Below are 17,818 nucleotides of genomic sequence, written 5' to 3' on the forward strand. Positions count from 1 at the left end.
TTTCTCCAACAGGCTACCATCAATGTTTCTCCAACAGGCAACCATCAATGTTTCTCCAACAGGCAACCATCAATGTTTCTCCAACAGGCAACCATCAATGTTTCTCCAACAGGCTACCATCAATGTTTCTCCAACAGGCTACCATCAATGTTTCTCCAACAGGCTACCATCAATGTTTCTCCAACAGGCAACCATCAATGTTTCTCCAACAGGCTACCATCAATGTTTCTCCAACAGGCAACCATCAATGTTTCTCCAACAGGCAACCATCAATATTATTGGGGTGAAATTGAGTTCAGAGATTTGGAGCCCAGCTCACTGTGTGCTACGTTATCATTGCGAAGTGCGGTGCATGAATGGACCGTACCCTTTGGGGTCCAGGTGAGGTACTGATCAGAGTGGGTCTCCATTGGGGTTCATTGTGGGCCCATAGCATGCTTACTGAGTGCCCACTTGGGAGTCACTGTGCACACTTATGACAGTATGTCTGAGGTCAGGCTGCGTGCCAGTTTGAGCTGGATTGAAGCCGTCATGTGCTGCTTTGTATACTCAGTGTGTTTGTGTGCGTTGGTAGATAAGGACAATTCAACAAATCAGTAAATAATTTGCTTAATACACAAACCCAGAATTGTCATTATGAAATCCTACACCCCGACCTGATGTACCCTTTGGACCTGCTGGCAAACACGTCCAACCTAATTCTGGGGAAGGCTTCCTCGTCTGTAGATACTGGGGAACAAACCAAGCCCCCAGCAGCTTCTTAAAAGGCTGACCAGCTCGGATGAGCCTCAGTCATTGTTACTTCTGTGACGAGCAGCTATCATCTGAGATCTCTGTGTTTTCCTTCACAGCTGTAGCATCATGAATCTGTGGCTCAGCACTCATTTCCTGGTCGCGGGGCTGTTTCTGAGCAGCTGGGCTCTGACACCTGAGGAATGCCGGCCTCTAATCACGCCTTTGTCTATGAAGCCCTCCATGGTAAGTCTTCATCTGTCTGGGTTTGTCTATGAGGCATTAGCACTGAAGCAGAATTCAGCTATTTGGGAAGTTCCTCCTCAGTTCATGCCTTTAGCGTTGGCATTACGTTGAGTCAGAGCGCAGCAAACATTTCTAAGATGAACACACAATAACACAATGAAAAAGTACTTCAACCATTTGCCAAGAAGTGACTGTTTCTGCTCCAGGTAGTTAGCTAATGTGTTTGGATCAGTGCTGCAACTTGGGAACAGGTCAAATATATATGTATATAGCGTGCAGTGGACTGAATGTTTTTCATGCAGATGGTTCTAAGAGTCTTTGAGGATTCCGTTAGAAACTGAAAAATAATCACAAATCAGTGGCACAGTTGTGTTGTAGTGAAGCCCGAATATCAGAGAAAAGGACCAAACTCGGGGTAGTCGATATTGATAAAGACCTAGTCTCCTTCTGCTTCAAGGCTTTGTGTTATGCTCCACTAAACAGGTTCAAATGTAATTCATTTTAAAAGATTCAATATTAGAGAATTAGTCCAATTTTCAACCCATTATTGAATGATGGTTGTGTCTGCTTTCACTAACTGACTTCCTGTTTGTGTACAGATATACGGCAAGTCACACTTCCTCTTTGGTTACACTGATAATGAAGTTTACAACGGCTTCATGAAGAACATCGAGAGCTACAAGAATAATGTCATCCCGTCAACATTCGGCCCAAATGCACTTAATGTGTCTACGGAGAACAAGTTGTGAGTTGTTAACAATTTAACATGTACAGACAATGTACACAATCTGTAAATTATAGATCAATCAAAATACACTTTCAACATGTTTAGCATTGACATGTTTTCTCCACTGGAAGGACACCCTAAAAAGTCCAGGAGCAATATTTGTAATAATAGTAAAAGGACATTGACCTGAGAAGTAGTTTGAGGAAACAATTCCAGCTCAATGTCCACTTAGAGCTTTCAAACGGATCACTCAGTGTTCAGCAGTGGGAGGAATCTTAACTTTTGAAGCTCACATGGAGGAGAAGGTATACATGATGTTCGAAGATGAACTCAGCTCTTCCTCTTGTCTCTTTCTCAGAAATGGAACCTGCCTGTCTTTAAACATGAACGCAACCGTTGAAGACAATACTCTAATAATGAAATGTAAGTTACCTGATCCAACACCATGCTGGAGTTTCTACATCTTTGTTGTGTTAGTTCTGTCAGTCAGAGAATCCAGCCAGAGAGATCATGTTTCTGATTATTAAAAGCTGCAGATTCATCACACATATCGTCCTGCTGACTTCAGATGCTACAGAGTTGATAGCATGGCTGTGGACTCTTTCAACTTCCATCATCACTGATTAAAACAAACACAACCTCTGCAGCACAGGGAAAGTGAAGAGAACCTCTGTCCTGTCTGAGGACATCGCTGGAATATATCAAACACAAAATATGTTTCTGGAAAGTCTACCAGAAGAACATTGGTAGATTTTCAGTGGAGATGATTAATATACAGTTTCTGTCCTCAGTCGACAACTTCACATCCCTGAACCACATGTTGCCGACCTGTGACGGCTGTCTGCTCTATAGCTTCAACCGCACCGTCACATACCTGGACAAAATGTACAAGAAGATGGGACTCAACGATGACATTACAGCGGAGGAGCACATCATGAGTGGTCTTCATCTGTTTGGTAGGAAGGAACAAGCCTGAGAGAAAACATGTCTAAATATAAATAAAACACATTTCATATGTGAAGCATTCATCCTGTTTTGTTGTTTTGTCTCCAGCAAGAGGAACAACCTTGAAGGACTCTGAGCTGGAACATTTCAGGAAGCAGGCGAGCTGCCTCGGCTTCAACAGAGAACCAGACTTTATCTACGACCCCAAGAACGGTGCTTCACCTTTTAGACCTGTCTGATTAAACTATGACATGAAGACGTGTGATGACAGACTGAACTGATTTCTTTCTTTTTGTCTCTCTGTCTGCAGATTTCTGTGCTGAAGGCGAGGGGCTGAAGATGATCGACGAAGAGCAACACTCATTAGATATTTCAACTGAAACTGAGTAGAGACAAAAAGTGACTAAAAACATGTCTTTTGTATTCATAATCTAATGAAACACAAACAGGTTTTCAAACTGTGGAGGTGTGGATGGAGAGAGTTGAGGTAAAGATACTGTGTGGAGTGCATGGGAGTGGACAAATAAGATTGCAAATGTATATATCATTCCTATTAGAAATCCGTTAACAATACACAGCAATGACAAAAATCACACACTACTACATTTAGCATAAAACATATGTTCAAATCACAACATGGCTATACCAAATGTCATATCTTTTATATATAAAGCCTCTATTGAGGTTTATCAATGAAGCTTTGAATGTCTATTGTCCTATGTTATGATGTCAACAACATTAAAAATGGAAAAGAAATATGATTTCTTGTTATTCTTACTGCTGTTAGATTGCTACTAGAATGCCTTGTTGTGAATTGTACTTTCTTGGTTCTTGTTCTGAGTTTGTACTCATGGTTGAATGCACTTATTGTAAGTCGCTTTGGGGAAAAGCGTCAGCTAAATGAAATGTAACGTAAAAGAGGCAAGTGAAGGAAACAGGGATGTGATTAAGAGACTTGGGATGTACCCTGAGTTGAGTCGCTGGCCAGATGTGGAAATGAAAATTTGTTCATTTATTTGGTGTTGGAGTTGTGTTTTGAGCATGTATAAACGGCTCATATATTATTGTAGCCCAGCATCTGCTGTTTAATGTCATGTGCAACATCATTATATTTGTTTGTGATTAGTCGATTGTTTCACAGTCTTTTCCCAACTTCTCACTCACCTTATTGGGGGCCACTCGGGCTTAACAGGTTTTAAATGGGAAAGAAATATGATTTATTGTTATTCTTAGTGCTGTTAGATTGCTACACACTGCCAGGTAAATGCAGGTGTGTGCGGGTGAGCAAACAATGTTTTTATTGTCTTGAAAATGTTGTTGAAAGGCTAAATGGAAACTAATTTATATTGAAGCAGAATATTTTCTTAGATGAACATGTTCTGAATTTTGGAAATGACGACATTTATCTTTGGTTTTAATGTTGACTTTTGGACTAAGGAGTGTCCCGGCAAAATTGAACAGGTGTCAAGTCAAACATCCACCCTTTTTTCCCTTCCTTCCTCTTCAACTGCTACAATCCCCTTTCAGAAAAAAACACTACAGAGTGAGCTGAACCAACATCCAAATCTAAATAGAGAAAAAAAGAATACAATAAAAAAGATTGTGTTTTCCAAATTCATCCCTACGGTGATTTCTGTAACCCAATACGGTCGTTCTGGATCAATATCTTCCCAATTTTAGTGACTCACCGATTTTCAAACGTATTTGTCATTGGGCCCAAAAGTTACACAGCGACACAGAGCAGCAACGACTCTGGAAGTGAGCGCTCCAGATTGAATATCACACAGCATTTTAAAGACAGTTTACAGGGGTGTAAATGTGGTACATTGCCTGTTAGCAAAGACACATTGACAATATCCAGCAGAGAGGTGCCAATTAAAGGCAACACGTCTTTAAGCAGCCTCGTTGGGATGGGGTCCAAGAGACAGGTAGACGGTTTAGAAGTAGAAACCATTGAAGACAATTGGTCAAGGTTGATGTGGGAAAAGCTATCCAAATATTCACCAGGGCATACAGCCGTTTCCAAGGCCACTCCTCTTGATGACAGATCGGCAGTAGTTGAGGTCAAGAGATCATCAATCTTGCCTCTAATAGTTCAAATCTTTTCATTGAAGAAGTTCATGAAGTCATTACTACTGAGGTCTATAGGAATACACGGCTCCACAGAGCTGTGATAATGTTGGCATATATATTATGTACCTCAATAACACATCTTACTACTGGTAATGTTTGCGTATGTATAATGTACCTCAATATCGTCAATAACACAACCTAGTCATTGTAGCCACAGCCTTGTTACGCAACAGCCACACTGACTATAATCCTCCAGGATTACTACTATTCTTCTAATTCTGCTTCTTCCGTGCAAAGTTTGCCGCGTGTCTCCTCCCACAATGTTGCCACCACATGCAACAAAATACATCAAGACGTGCGGCCTGATCGGTAATTGTTTGCTATGACTTTTCTAAGAGATTCGTCCGGCCGTTTCCACGAAAAACGTTGAGAAAGTTCCTCATTCATTTGAACCTCGATAACCTCAATAACACATCTTACTAATGCTAATGTTGGCGTATATATAAAGTATTCATGTTTAATTTTGTTTGTACGTCCGCTGGTGTTTCAGAGAATAATGCAACAAACAGCACGTCGAGCGCAAACATGTCCGTTCATGTTCGCAGCTTGAACGCCATCTGTGGAGGCTGAGTTCAAACACAGCTTGACATTCTCCGATGGATGCAACTGTCGTCATCTTCCCCACATCCCCCACTAGTTTTGCTTTCTGGTCTTCATACAAGTTGTGTATCGAGTGACCAAATTATTGTCCAACGTTAAAAGAAATTAGTGGCGTGAAATCAACTTTTCGTTGACGTATAACTATCAGGTTAACTTGAACATGCTCACTTCAAACACTTGGAGACTGATTGCTTCAGTTTGCATCAGGAATCAAACTCCCTCTTGGAGTTATGACACACGTTTTTAGATTCAGTGCAGCTCACATCTGACGTCCATAAGTCCACTTAGAAATCCAAAAGCTGCAGAATCCCAGTGATGGTTGTTTGCACATCTGTGAGTTCACTGCACACAGGAGCTGGTCAGAGATCAGTCAGCTCACTTTGAATAGACCCCAAAGTAAGACCACTATATAAAAGAACTAAATCCATTAATATTGCCGTTCTGTCTTATCACCATCAATGTTTTTTCTTCTGTGGTTTCACCCTGAAAGACCTGGTTCCTGAACACGAAACCAGATTCTTCCAGAATCACATTCACTTATTTTCCAGACACAGGAAGGAGTCTCCTATTGTCCATTTCTCCCCTCACCCCCCCCCCCCCCCCCCCCCCCCCCCCCTTCGAGAGCCCACAGAGTCTCGAAAGAGTGAAACAAAATCAAAACTACAGAATAACCAAGCAATTAACAGATGTATGTGTTAGGATTAAAATAACATCAGACACTCAAAATGGATATTCCTCCACCAGTTCGATCCTTATCCTTTCGTCTTCCTCAACGTCCGTGTCATCACCATGTAATAATGGCATCTGACTTTGATCGCCTGGCATCACAACTCCAACCCATCTCATTATCATAGCCTTTGCAAAGGTCAACAATAGCGTACAAAAACAAAACATCACACACAATGACAGAACGAGTACTGCCACAACCTGTACTAACACTGCACCTAATGGCCCTAATTTATCCTGCAACCAAGCATTTGCAGACCATCCAGCGTTTTCCGACGGGCCAAATGCATCTCTTATAAGCTTCAATGCATCTACGACACTAGTCATATTATCAGAATTATCAGGAATCAAAGTGTAGCAAGCCTCCCCTGTTAAGTTTAAAGTCACACAAAGGCCACCTTGTTTGGCCAAAATATAGTCAAGAGCCATGTCATGTTTTAGCAACGTCAGCCTGTGGCTTCTCTGAGTGTTTGACAAATATTCAAACCCTCTTATGGTTTTGTTCGCAAAACCCTGTAAGGTGTAGGTAATGTTATCGATGTGATCTGCCAAGAATGTCACCCCATACCATGGAAATAATCCTATTCCCCACTTCTCTGCTATACTCACTCTCCAATGGTATGATTCCAAATTGTTAAATTGTGCCATCTCCCGTTTCTTCCTACTTCTTGGAGCGTCATTAGATTGGACCCCATCTGGCCTTTTTCCCTTCTGGATAGTAAGAACCTCATATGGAAGTTTCAATGTTGCCATATAACAGCATCCTGTCCACCCATATGGTAGAAATATGTATGCCTTATCATCACAAACCCACCAAATATCCTTGAAATTCCCTATAGTCACATTCCCAGGCAAACTTTGATCCTTCACCCTTAAAGTGTTACCCTTTTTGTTGTCTGGTACATCAAAAGTTACTTCATATGAATCATTACTAGACCAATGTTCATGTTTACCCAAGTCCATCATATATTTATCACTTCCATTATATCTGGGACCGCCGTTCTGATACTTTCATGCTGATCGAGTACATTTACATATGATAATCCTTCCAACCAAGAACAAGTAAATCTCGGCCTAAACAGATGTATTGACCAAGCCATTATTGCATCTTTTGCTGACTGCTGCTGATACAACAGCCATGATAGTGCATAACTTTGACAAATAGCGGTTAGTGGTTCTGGTGTCTCTAAAATTGAAGGCCATGAGTTTGACGTTAAAACTTTTACCAGACATGGACCATTCCATTTCACAACCGATCTTACGGAATGAGTTAATTGCTGGAACCATAAGTTCTTACTTGCCCAAGGGTCTGCAATCTGTAACACTGAAGGATCAAACCCGAACGCCCTCCATTTAGTTTCTCTCTTTTGTAATGCATGGTATTGACCAGTCATGTATTCTGGTGTCTGATCAGAGTCAGAAAAGTTATTATCTACGTCTGAAATAGTCCTCTGAGCTGTTACAGATGAATCTACATAATTCTCTTTTATCATCTGTTCTCTAACTTCAACAATCTCATTATTACTGTTCACACTAGGCTCTATTTTGAACATTAGCTTCTGGGTTACATTAATCACATCCTTAACTGTCGAAGATGTCACGTTGGATGTCTGTGTTACATTTACAAATGTCGTAGAAGCCAAAGATGTCGTCACTGTTGTAGCCTTCATTCCCTTCAAAGTCATAGCTAGAGTAGTAGTCTGAGTTGTTGTATGAACATTCTCAGTTCTTTCTGGCACTAAAGTACCAGACTTCATATGTGTACTATTCACCCTTGACGTGGTTACTGCGGTATATTGTTCCTGAACCCCTTTAGTAACTGTGAAAACTCCAATAGGACTCAAATCTTTTATCATGAGTGTCACTCTACGAGTTATATGACCTTCGATCCAATAATTTTGATATGGAACAAATTTAAACTCCGGTTCTAAATAAGTACACGTATATTCCCCTTGGTCTTCCCATGTCACGTTACGCAGGACAAGTGAACAATCCCCTCTAGTTTTCAACCACTTCACATCATTATACAAAATGTACTTCCTTTGCTTACGATGCACAATGTCATCTCCAGGTGTTGTCAACAACAAATCTTCACCACGACTATTTTCCCACTTAGGAGGACTGTTACTACCAACATGTGGATTGTAAAACGACCATCTCTAAAACCCACTCTCGACCCATCTGAAGTCAACAGCTACAAACCTGTCACTCTCTTCACCTTCCTTTCCAAAACTCTAGAGCGAGCTATCTTTAACCAAGTCTCCTCCTATCTCCACAGTACCAACTTTCTTGACCCTCATCAGTCTAGATTCAAGACTGCCCTCTTTGCTGTCTCTGAGCAGCTTCACACTGCTAGAGCAGCCTCTCTCTCATCTGTTGAGCATCCCCCTGACCTCAGGGTCATATCCTCCCATGGCCCATTCTGGATCACTTTGGTCACTATTGTCTCTAGACTCCACCCTTTGTATCCTAATTCCCAAACTTGCTTTCTTCCTACTTTTGGAATCTGGATGCATCATTATAGTTGTTTCTGCTAGTCCTGTTTCTATTATTTTGTCCTCCTTGTCTCTGATATTATAGCTACCCTCCTGACTAATCATTGGGAGCTGAGGATAGATTTTCTTAGACTTCGTCTCTACCTCATAAGGTGGCGGTCTTTTCACAGGGTTCATGTGTGAGTAGAATGAATTGGTGTCTGCCAACAGTTTTTCTGTTTGTTCTGCATTCTGTCCCATTTCTTCTACGTCTTTAACTCTCTTGTCGTTTGCAGCTTTGATCAGTTTCTGTCCCTCATCTTCAAACAACTGGAGAATGCCAAGCTCCACTTGCCTCTTTTCTTTGCGTTTTTCCCCATTCTTTCCCTTCTTTTGCTCTGCCTTGTATGTGGATACAAGTACCTGCATTATTTTTATTACATCTGCGTTAAGAGTCCCCTCCACTGGCCATGGTCGGTCAATTTAAGGCCAACGTTTATGCAATTTTTCCGATATTTTTGCAATGTTTGCGATGCCTCTGATTAAAGGATTATTCTTCTGTACTACATCAACAGGAGTAATTACATTTGGGTTTTTAGTGTCCTTTTTCCCCATTATAACAGCTTCCTTATGTTAGTCTTCTTAAGAAGCTCATTGTGTATTTAGTAACTTATTTGTTATCCTACGTCCTCTCTCTAAGGAAGCTCATTTGCATATTTAATAACTCATTTATTATCTTAAGTCTTCTCACCAGAAGCTCATTATATATATTTAATACATTAAACAAAATATATGTCCTTACAAGTTACCAAGACCTCCGTTCTCACATACAACCCCCACTCAATCGCATTTCCTTCTCCTGCAGTTTTTCACACACAGCTGATCACGCTTCACACACACACACACACACACACACACACACACACACACACACACACAGCTCTACTTTTGCTCCCAAAACAAAGACAACTCATTTATGCCACTCATCCATATAGCATGCTTTTTGCCGCTCCCTTTAATTCCTTTCTTATTCTCATAAAATTTCTGCTACCTCTGAGATGTGATTAGTTGATGAGAGGCTGCATCAGACACTGTTCGTCAACAAATGTCAGAGTGGGAACAGTCAATCGGCCTTTTATTCTACAATCTCCAGTTATTAAACTGACCATACGGTGTTGTTCCAGGTTTTCCGGCCCATGTTTATTTATCCAGATTCTGCGGCTCAGTCATATGTTCCTTTCCTTTAATCTTATCTCTCTCTCTTTTTCCTCTGTCCCTTATTACTGTTTTACATTTATTTATTCAAATTACCTGGATCCAGGTTTACCCCAATTTTGTCTTTCTAACTTAATTCCTGACTATGCCAAACCAACCATTACGCAGTGGCTAATCTGCATGTGTCTTACCGTTAAGGAGTTGAGGGCCCAATCACCATTAATCATGCACGATACTATTTAGCTCACCTTATCGTTACAATAAAGCTATTCTACACTATTCCTTGTATTTCTCATACTTCCTTTCTTTACTTTTTATCTCTATAATACTCCCCCTTTTTGTGTATTCTTACGCAAATAAAATCAAATTTAGCACGGAGCTTCAATTCAAACACATCACTTCAACAAGACATTTCCATTTAACAAGAAAATAGGTTCTTTTCTACGGTGTGACCATACAAGTTTGCCAAGTTTGTCGTATCTTTCAAGCGGCAGTGATGTTGAAGAATGAGGATGAAGGAATCTCCGCGGACACTGTTCTTTCTGGTATAATGGAGTTTATTACAGAGAGGAACCACAGGTCAGGACGAGCGACTAGTCAGCCCGGAGACTTCGCAGTCAAATGGAGAGTCTACTGAGACTGCACCGCAGCTCAGTTATATACCCACTTTGTCGTGCTCAGATCCTGAGATCCATAACGTCACTCAGGAACCCTTATTTTCCAGACACAGGAAGGAGTATCCTATAACAAGATTTGGACGTAACAGATGTGGTCGCACAAAGGCCTCTAACACATGACCTCCGAGCACAGGAACAGACCCCCCCTCCAACAGGTCAAAAGGGCATTGTTTTGAGGGGCCACTGACCAAAAGTACATGTGAATCGTTATGTTGGAAATCGATCTTTTAAGGAAGCGGAGAATACACCACACTGGTCTTCATACAAGTTGTGTATCGAGTGACCAAATTATGTCCAACGTTAAAAGAAATTAGTGGCGTGAAATCAACTTTTCGTTGACGTATAACTATCAGGTTAACTTGAACATGCTCACTTCAAACACTTGGAGACTGATTGCTTCAGTTTGCATCAGGAATCAAACTCCCTCTTGGAGTTATGAGACACACGTTTTTAGATTCAGTGCAGCTCACATCTGACGTCCATAAGTCCACTTAGAAATCCAAAAGCTGCAGAATCCCAGTGATGGTTGTTTGCACATCTGTGAGTTCACTGCACACAGGAGCTGGTCAGAGATCAGTCAGCTCACTTTGAATAGACCCCAAAGTAAGACCACTATATAAAAGAACTAAATCCATTAATATTGACGTTCTGTCTTATCACCATCAATGTTTTTTCTTCTGTGGTTTCACCCTGAAAGACCTGGTTCCTGAACACGAAACCAGATTCTTCCAGAAACCTTCTTGTGTCCTTAATCAGTTTCAATGTAAAATATTCAAAATAAACAGTATCTTACTGTGCTCTTTTCTTCAGTTCTCAACTAGACCAAGTTCCCTGAGTCTTGAGGACATTAACATATATTCAGTAATGTAGGCCAAAGATAATTCAACAGATCAGTGAATGATTAATAAACAAACCCCACAGTATCCTGATTATTCCTACACCCTGACCTGAAATCCCCTTTGGACCTGCAGGGGAGTATGCTGGCAAACATTGCTCAACTAATTCTGGGGGAAAGCTTTCTAGTTTGTAAATACTGGAAAAAAAGAAGCCTACATAGTCCTACATTTTCAACCATCCATATTTCTCCAACAAGCAACATGAATATTTCTCCAATAGGCAACATCAATATTTCTCCAACAGACTACCGTCAATGTTTCTCCAACATGCTACCGTCAATACTTCTCCAATCGGCTACCATCAATGTTTCTCTAATAGGCAACCATCAATGTTTCTCCAACAGGCTACCATCAATGTTTCTCCAATAGGCGACCGTCAATGTTTCTCCAACAGTCCACCATCAATGTTTCTCTAATAGGCAACATCAATATTTCTCCAACAGACTACCGTCAATGTTTCTCCAATCGGCGACCATCAATGTTTCTCCAACAGTCTACCATTAATGTTTCTCTAATAGGCAACCATCAATGTTTCTCCAACAGGCTACCATCAATGTTTCTCCAACAGGCTACCATCAATGTTTCTCCAACAGGCAACCATCAATGTTTCTCCAACAGGCGACCATCAATGTTTCTCCAACAGGCTACCATCAATGTTTCTCCAACAGGCAACCATCAATGTTTCTCCAACAGGCGACCATCAATGTTTCTCCAACAGGCTACCATCAATGTTTCTCAAACAGGCTACCATCAATGTTTCTCCAACAGGCAACCATCAATGTTTCTCCAACAGGCTACCATCAATGTTTCTCCAACAGGCTACCATCAATGTTTCTCCAACAGGCAACCATCAATGTTTCTCCAACAGGCTACCATCAATGTTTCTCCAACAGGCAACCATCAATGTTTCTCCAACAGGCAACCATCAATATTATTGGGGTGAAATTGAGTTCAGAGATTTGGAGCCCAGCTCACTGTGTGCTACGTTATCATTGCGAAGTGCGGTGCATGAATGGACCGTACCCTTTGGGGTCCAGGTGAGGTACTGATCAGAGTGGGTCTCCATTGGGGTTCATTGTGGGCCCATAGCATGCTTACTGAGTGCCCACTTGGGAGTCACTGTGCACACTTATGACAGTATGTCTGAGGTCAGGCTGCGTGCCAGTTTGAGCTGGATTGAAGCCGTCATGTGCTGCTTTGTATACTCAGTGTGTTTGTGTGCGTTGGTAGATAAGGACAATTCAACAAATCAGTAAATAATTTGCTTAATACACAAACCCAGAATTGTCATTATGAAATCCTACACCCCGACCTGATGTACCCTTTGGACCTGCTGGCAAACACGTTTAACCTAATTCTGGGGAAGGCTTCCTCGTCTGTAGATACTGGGGAACAAACCAAGCCCCCAGCAGCTTCTTAAAAGGCTGACCAGCTCGGATGAGCCTCAGTCATTGTTACTTCTGTGACGAGCAGCTATCATCTGAGATCTCTGTGTTTTCCTTCACAGCTGTAGCATCATGAATCTGTGGCTCAGCACTCATTTCCTGGTCGCGGGGCTGTTTCTGAGCAGCTGGGCTCTGACACCTGAGGAATGCCGGCCTCTAATCACGCCTTTGTCTATGACGCCCTCCATGGTAAGTCTTCATCTGTCTGGGTTTGTCTATGAGGCATTAGCACTGAAGCAGAATTCAGCTATTTGGGAAGTTCCTCCTCAGTTTATGCCTTTAGCGTTGGCATTACGTTGAGTCAGAGCGCAGCAAACATTTCTAAGATGAACACACAATAACACAATGAAAAAGTACTTCAACCATTTGCCAAGAAGTGACTGTTTCTGCTCCAGGTAGTTAGCTAATGTGTTTGGATCAGTGCTGCAACTTGGGAACAGGTCAAATATATATGTATATAGCGTGCAGTGGACTGAATGTTTTTCATGCAGATGGTTCTAAGAGTCTTTGAGGATTCCGTTAGAAACTGAAAAATAATCACAAATCAGTGGCACAGTTGTGTTGTAGTGAAGCCCGAATATCAGAGAAAAGGACCAAACTCGGGGTAGTCGATATTGATAAAGACCTAGTCTCCTTCTGCTTCAAGGCTTTGTGTTATGCTCCACTAAACAGGTTCAAATGTAATTCATTTTAAAAGATTCAATATTAGAGAATTAGTCCAATTTTCAACCCATTATTGAATGATGGTTGTGTCTGCTTTCACTAACTGACTTCCTGTTTGTGTACAGATATACGGCAAGTCACACTTCCTCTTTGGTTACACTGATAATGAAGTTTACAACGGCTTCATGAAGAACATCGAGAGCTACAAGAATAATGTCATCCCGTCAACATTCGGCCCAAATGCACTTAATGTGTCTACGGAGAACAAGTTGTGAGTTGTTAACAATTTAACATGTACAGACAATGTACACATTCTGTAAATTATAGATCAATCAAAATACACTTTCAACATGTTTAGCATTGACATGTTTTCTCCACTGGAAGGACACCCTAAAAAGTCCAGGAGCAATATTTGTAATAATAGTAAAAGGACATTGACCTGAGAAGTAGTTTGAGGAAACAATTCCAGCTCAATGTCCACTTAGAGCTTTCAAACGGATCACTCAGTGTTCAGCAGTGGGAGGAATCTTAACTTTTGAAGCTCACATGGAGGAGAAGGTATACATGATGTTCGAAGATGAACTCAGCTCTTCCTCTTGTCTCTTTCTCAGAAATGGAACCTGCCTGTCTTTAAACATGAACGCAACCGTTGAAGACAATACTCTAATAATGAAATGTAAGTTACCTGATCCAACACCATGCTGGAGTTTCTACATCTTTGTTGTGTTAGTTCTGTCAGTCAGAGAATCCAGCCAGAGAGATCATGTTTCTGATTATTAAAAGCTGCAGATTCATCACACATATCGTCCTGCTGACTTCAGATGCTACAGAGTTGATAGCATGGCTGTGGACTCTTTCAACTTTCCATCATCACTGATTAAAACAAACACAACCTCTGCAGCACAGGGAAAGTGAAGAGAACCTCTGTCCTGTCTGAGGACATCGCTGGAATATATCAAACACAAAATATGTTTCTGGAAAGTCTACCAGAAGAACATTGGTAGATTTTCAGTGGAGATGATTAATATACAGTTTCTGTCCTCAGTCGACAACTTCACATCCCTGAACCACATGTTGCCGACCTGTGACGGCTGTCTGCTCTATAGCTTCAACCGCACCGTCACATACCTGGACAAAATGTACAAGAAGATGGGACTCAACGATGACATTACAGCGGAGGAGCACATCATGAGTGGTCTTCATCTGTTTGGTAGGAAGGAACAAGCCTGAGAGAAAACATGTCTAAATATAAATAAAACACATTTCATATGTGAAGCATTCATCCTGTTTTGTTGTTTTGTCTCCAGCAAGAGGAACAACCTTGAAGGACTCTGAGCTGGAACATTTCAGGAAGCAGGCGAGCTGCCTCGGCTTCAACAGAGAACCAGACTTTATCTACGACCCCAAGAACGGTGCTTCACCTTTTAGACCTGTCTGATTAAACTATGACATGAAGACGTGTGATGACAGACTGAACTGATTTCTTTCTTTTTGTCTCTCTGTCTGCAGATTTCTGTGCTGAAGGCGAGGGGCTGAAGATGATCGACGAAGAGCAACACTCATTAGATATTTCAACTGAAACTGAGTAGAGACAAAAAGTGACTAAAAACATGTCTTTTTTATTCATAATCTAATGAAACACAAACAGGTTTTCAAACTGTGGAGGTGTGGATGGAGAGAGTTGAGGTAAAGATACTGTGTGGAGTGCATGGGAGTGGACAAATAAGATTGCAAATGTATATATCATTCCTATTAGAAATCCGTTAACAATACACAGCAATGACAAAAATCACACACTACTACATTTAGCATAAAACATATGTTCAAATCACAACATGGCTATACCAAATGTCATATCTTTTATATATAAAGCCTCTATTGAGGTTTATCAATGAAGCTTTGAATGTCTATTGTCCTATGTTATGATGTCAACAACATTAAAAATGGAAAAGAAATATGATTTCTTGTTATTCTTACTGCTGTTAGATTGCTACTAGAATGCCTTGTTGTGAATTGTACTTTCTTGGTTCTTGTTCTGAGTTTGTACTCATGGTTGAATGCACTTATTGTAAGTCGCTTTGGGGAAAAGCGTCAGCTAAATGAAATGTAACGTAAAAGAGGCAAGTGAAGGAAACAGGGATGTGATTAAGAGACTTGGGATGTACCCTGAGTTGAGTCGCTGGCCAGATGTGGAAATGAATATTTGTTCATTTATTTGGTGTTGGAGTTGTGTTTTGAGCATGTATAAACGGCTCATATATTATTGTAGCCCAGTATCTGCTGTTTAATGTCATGTGCAACATCATTATATTTGTTTGTGATTAGTCGATTGTTTCACAGTCTTTTCCCAACTTCTCACTCACCTTATTGGGGGCCACTCGGGCTTAACAGGTTTTAAATGGGAAAGAAATATGATTTATTGTTATTCTTAGTGCTGTTAGATTGCTACACACTGCCAGGTAAATGCAGGTGTGTGCGGGTGAGCAAACAATGTTTTTATTGTCTTGAAAAATGTTGTTGAAAGGCTAAATGGAAACTAATTTATATTGAAGCAGAATATTTTCTTAGATGAACATGTTCTGAATTTTGGAAATGACGACATTTATCTTTGGTTTTAATGTTGACTTTTGGACTAAGGAGTGTCCCGGCAAAATTGAACAGGTGTCAAGTCAAACATCCACCCTTTTTTCCCTTCCTTCCTCTTCAACTGCTACAATCCCCTTTCAGAAAAAAACACTACAGAGTGAGCTGAACCAACATCCAAATCTAAATAGAGAAAAAAAGAATACAATAAAAAAGATTGTGTTTTCCAAATTCATCCCTACGGTGATTTCTGTAACCCAATACAGGTCGTTCTGGATCATATCTTCCCAATTTTAGCGACTCACCGATTTTCAAACGTATTTGTCATTGGGCCCAAAAGTTACACAGCGACACAGAGCAGCAACGACTCTGGAAGTGAGCGCTCCAGATTGAATATCACACAGCATTTTAAAGACAGTTTACAGGGGTGTAAATGTGGTACATTGCCTGTTAGCAAAGACACATTGACAATATCCAGCAGAGAGGTGCCAATTAAAGGCAACACGTCTTTAAGCAGCCTCGTTGGGATGGGGTCCAAGAGACAGGTAGACGGTTTAGAAGTAGAAACCATTGAGGACAATTGGTCAAGGTTGATGGGAGAAAAGCTATCCAAATATTCACCAGGGCATACAGCCGTTTCCAAGGCCACTCCTCTTGATGACAGATCGGTAGTAGTTAAGGGCAAGAGATCATCAATCTTGCCTCTAATAGTTCAAATCTTTTCATTGAAGAAGTTCATGAAGTCATTACTACTGAGGTCTATAGGAATACACGGCTCCACAGAGCTGTGATAATGTTGGCATATATATTATGTACCTCAATAACACATCTTACTACTGGTAATGTTTGCGTATGTATAATGTACCTCAATATCGTCAATAACACAACCTAGTCATTGTAGCCACAGCCTTGTTACGCAACAGCCACACTGACTATAATCCTCCAGGATTACTACTATTCTTCTAATTCTGCTTCTTCCGTGCAAAGTTTGCCGCGTGTCTCCTCCCACAATGTTGCCACCACATGCAACAAAATACATCAAGACGTGCGGCCTGATCGGTAATTGTTTGCTATGACTTTTCTAAGAGATTCGTCCGGCCGTTTCCACTAAAAACTTTGAGAAATTTCCTCATTCATTTGAACCTCGATAACCTCAATAACACATCTTACTAATGCTAATGTTGGCGTGTATATAAAGTATTCATGTTTAATTTTGTTTGTACGTCCGCTGGTGTTTCAGAGAATAATGCAACAAACAGCACGTCGAGCGCAAACATGTCCGTTCATGTTCGCAGCTTGAACGCCATCTGTGGAGGCTGAGTTCAAACACAGCTTGACATTCTCCGATGGATGCAACTGTCGTCATCTTCCCCACATCCCCCACTAGTTTTGCTTTCTGGTCTTCATACAAGTTGTGTATCGAGTGACCAAATTATTGCCAACGTTAAAAGAAATTAGTGGCGTGAAATCAACTTTTCGTTGACGTATAACTATCAGGTTAACTTGAACATGCTCACTTCAAACACTTGGAGACTGATTGCTTCAGTTTGCATCAGGAATCAAACTCCCTCTTGGAGTTATGACACACGTTTTTAGATTCAGTGCAGCTCACATCTGACGTCCATAAGTCCACTTAGAAATCCAAAAGCTGCAGAATCCCAGTGATGGTTGTTTGCACATCTGTGAGTTCACTGCACACAGGAGCTGGTCAGAGATCAGTCAGCTCACTTTGAATAGACCCCAAAGTAAGACCACT

The 17,818-nt window shown here is 41.0% G+C and overlaps 2 protein-coding genes across 2 annotated transcripts; both read left to right on the forward strand.

Annotated features, from left to right (window-relative positions):
• The first annotated feature begins 352 nt into the window (after positions 1–352).
• LOC117739243 lies at positions 353–3,077 on the forward strand. The gene is made up of 7 exons (XM_034545538.1): positions 353–381; positions 852–978; positions 1,578–1,723; positions 2,064–2,128; positions 2,497–2,661; positions 2,759–2,863; positions 2,961–3,077. Exons 1-7 carry the CDS (start codon positions 353–355, stop codon positions 3,038–3,040), a joined length of 717 nt encoding a protein of 238 aa, XP_034401429.1. The 3' UTR covers positions 3,041–3,077.
• Positions 3,078–12,866: 9,789 nt separating this feature from the next.
• Positions 12,867–15,188, forward strand: LOC117739355. The gene is made up of 6 exons (XM_034545712.1): positions 12,867–13,005; positions 13,605–13,750; positions 14,091–14,155; positions 14,525–14,689; positions 14,787–14,891; positions 14,989–15,188. The coding sequence occupies exons 1-6, from the start codon at positions 12,889–12,891 to the stop codon at positions 15,066–15,068; spliced, it is 678 nt and encodes a 225-aa protein (XP_034401603.1). The 5' UTR covers positions 12,867–12,888; the 3' UTR covers positions 15,069–15,188.
• The last annotated feature ends 2,630 nt before the right edge of the window (positions 15,189–17,818 follow it).

Source organism: Cyclopterus lumpus, chromosome 11, assembly GCF_009769545.1.
Source record: "Cyclopterus lumpus isolate fCycLum1 chromosome 11, fCycLum1.pri, whole genome shotgun sequence".
Classification (NCBI taxonomy): domain Eukaryota; kingdom Metazoa; phylum Chordata; class Actinopteri; order Perciformes; family Cyclopteridae; genus Cyclopterus; species Cyclopterus lumpus.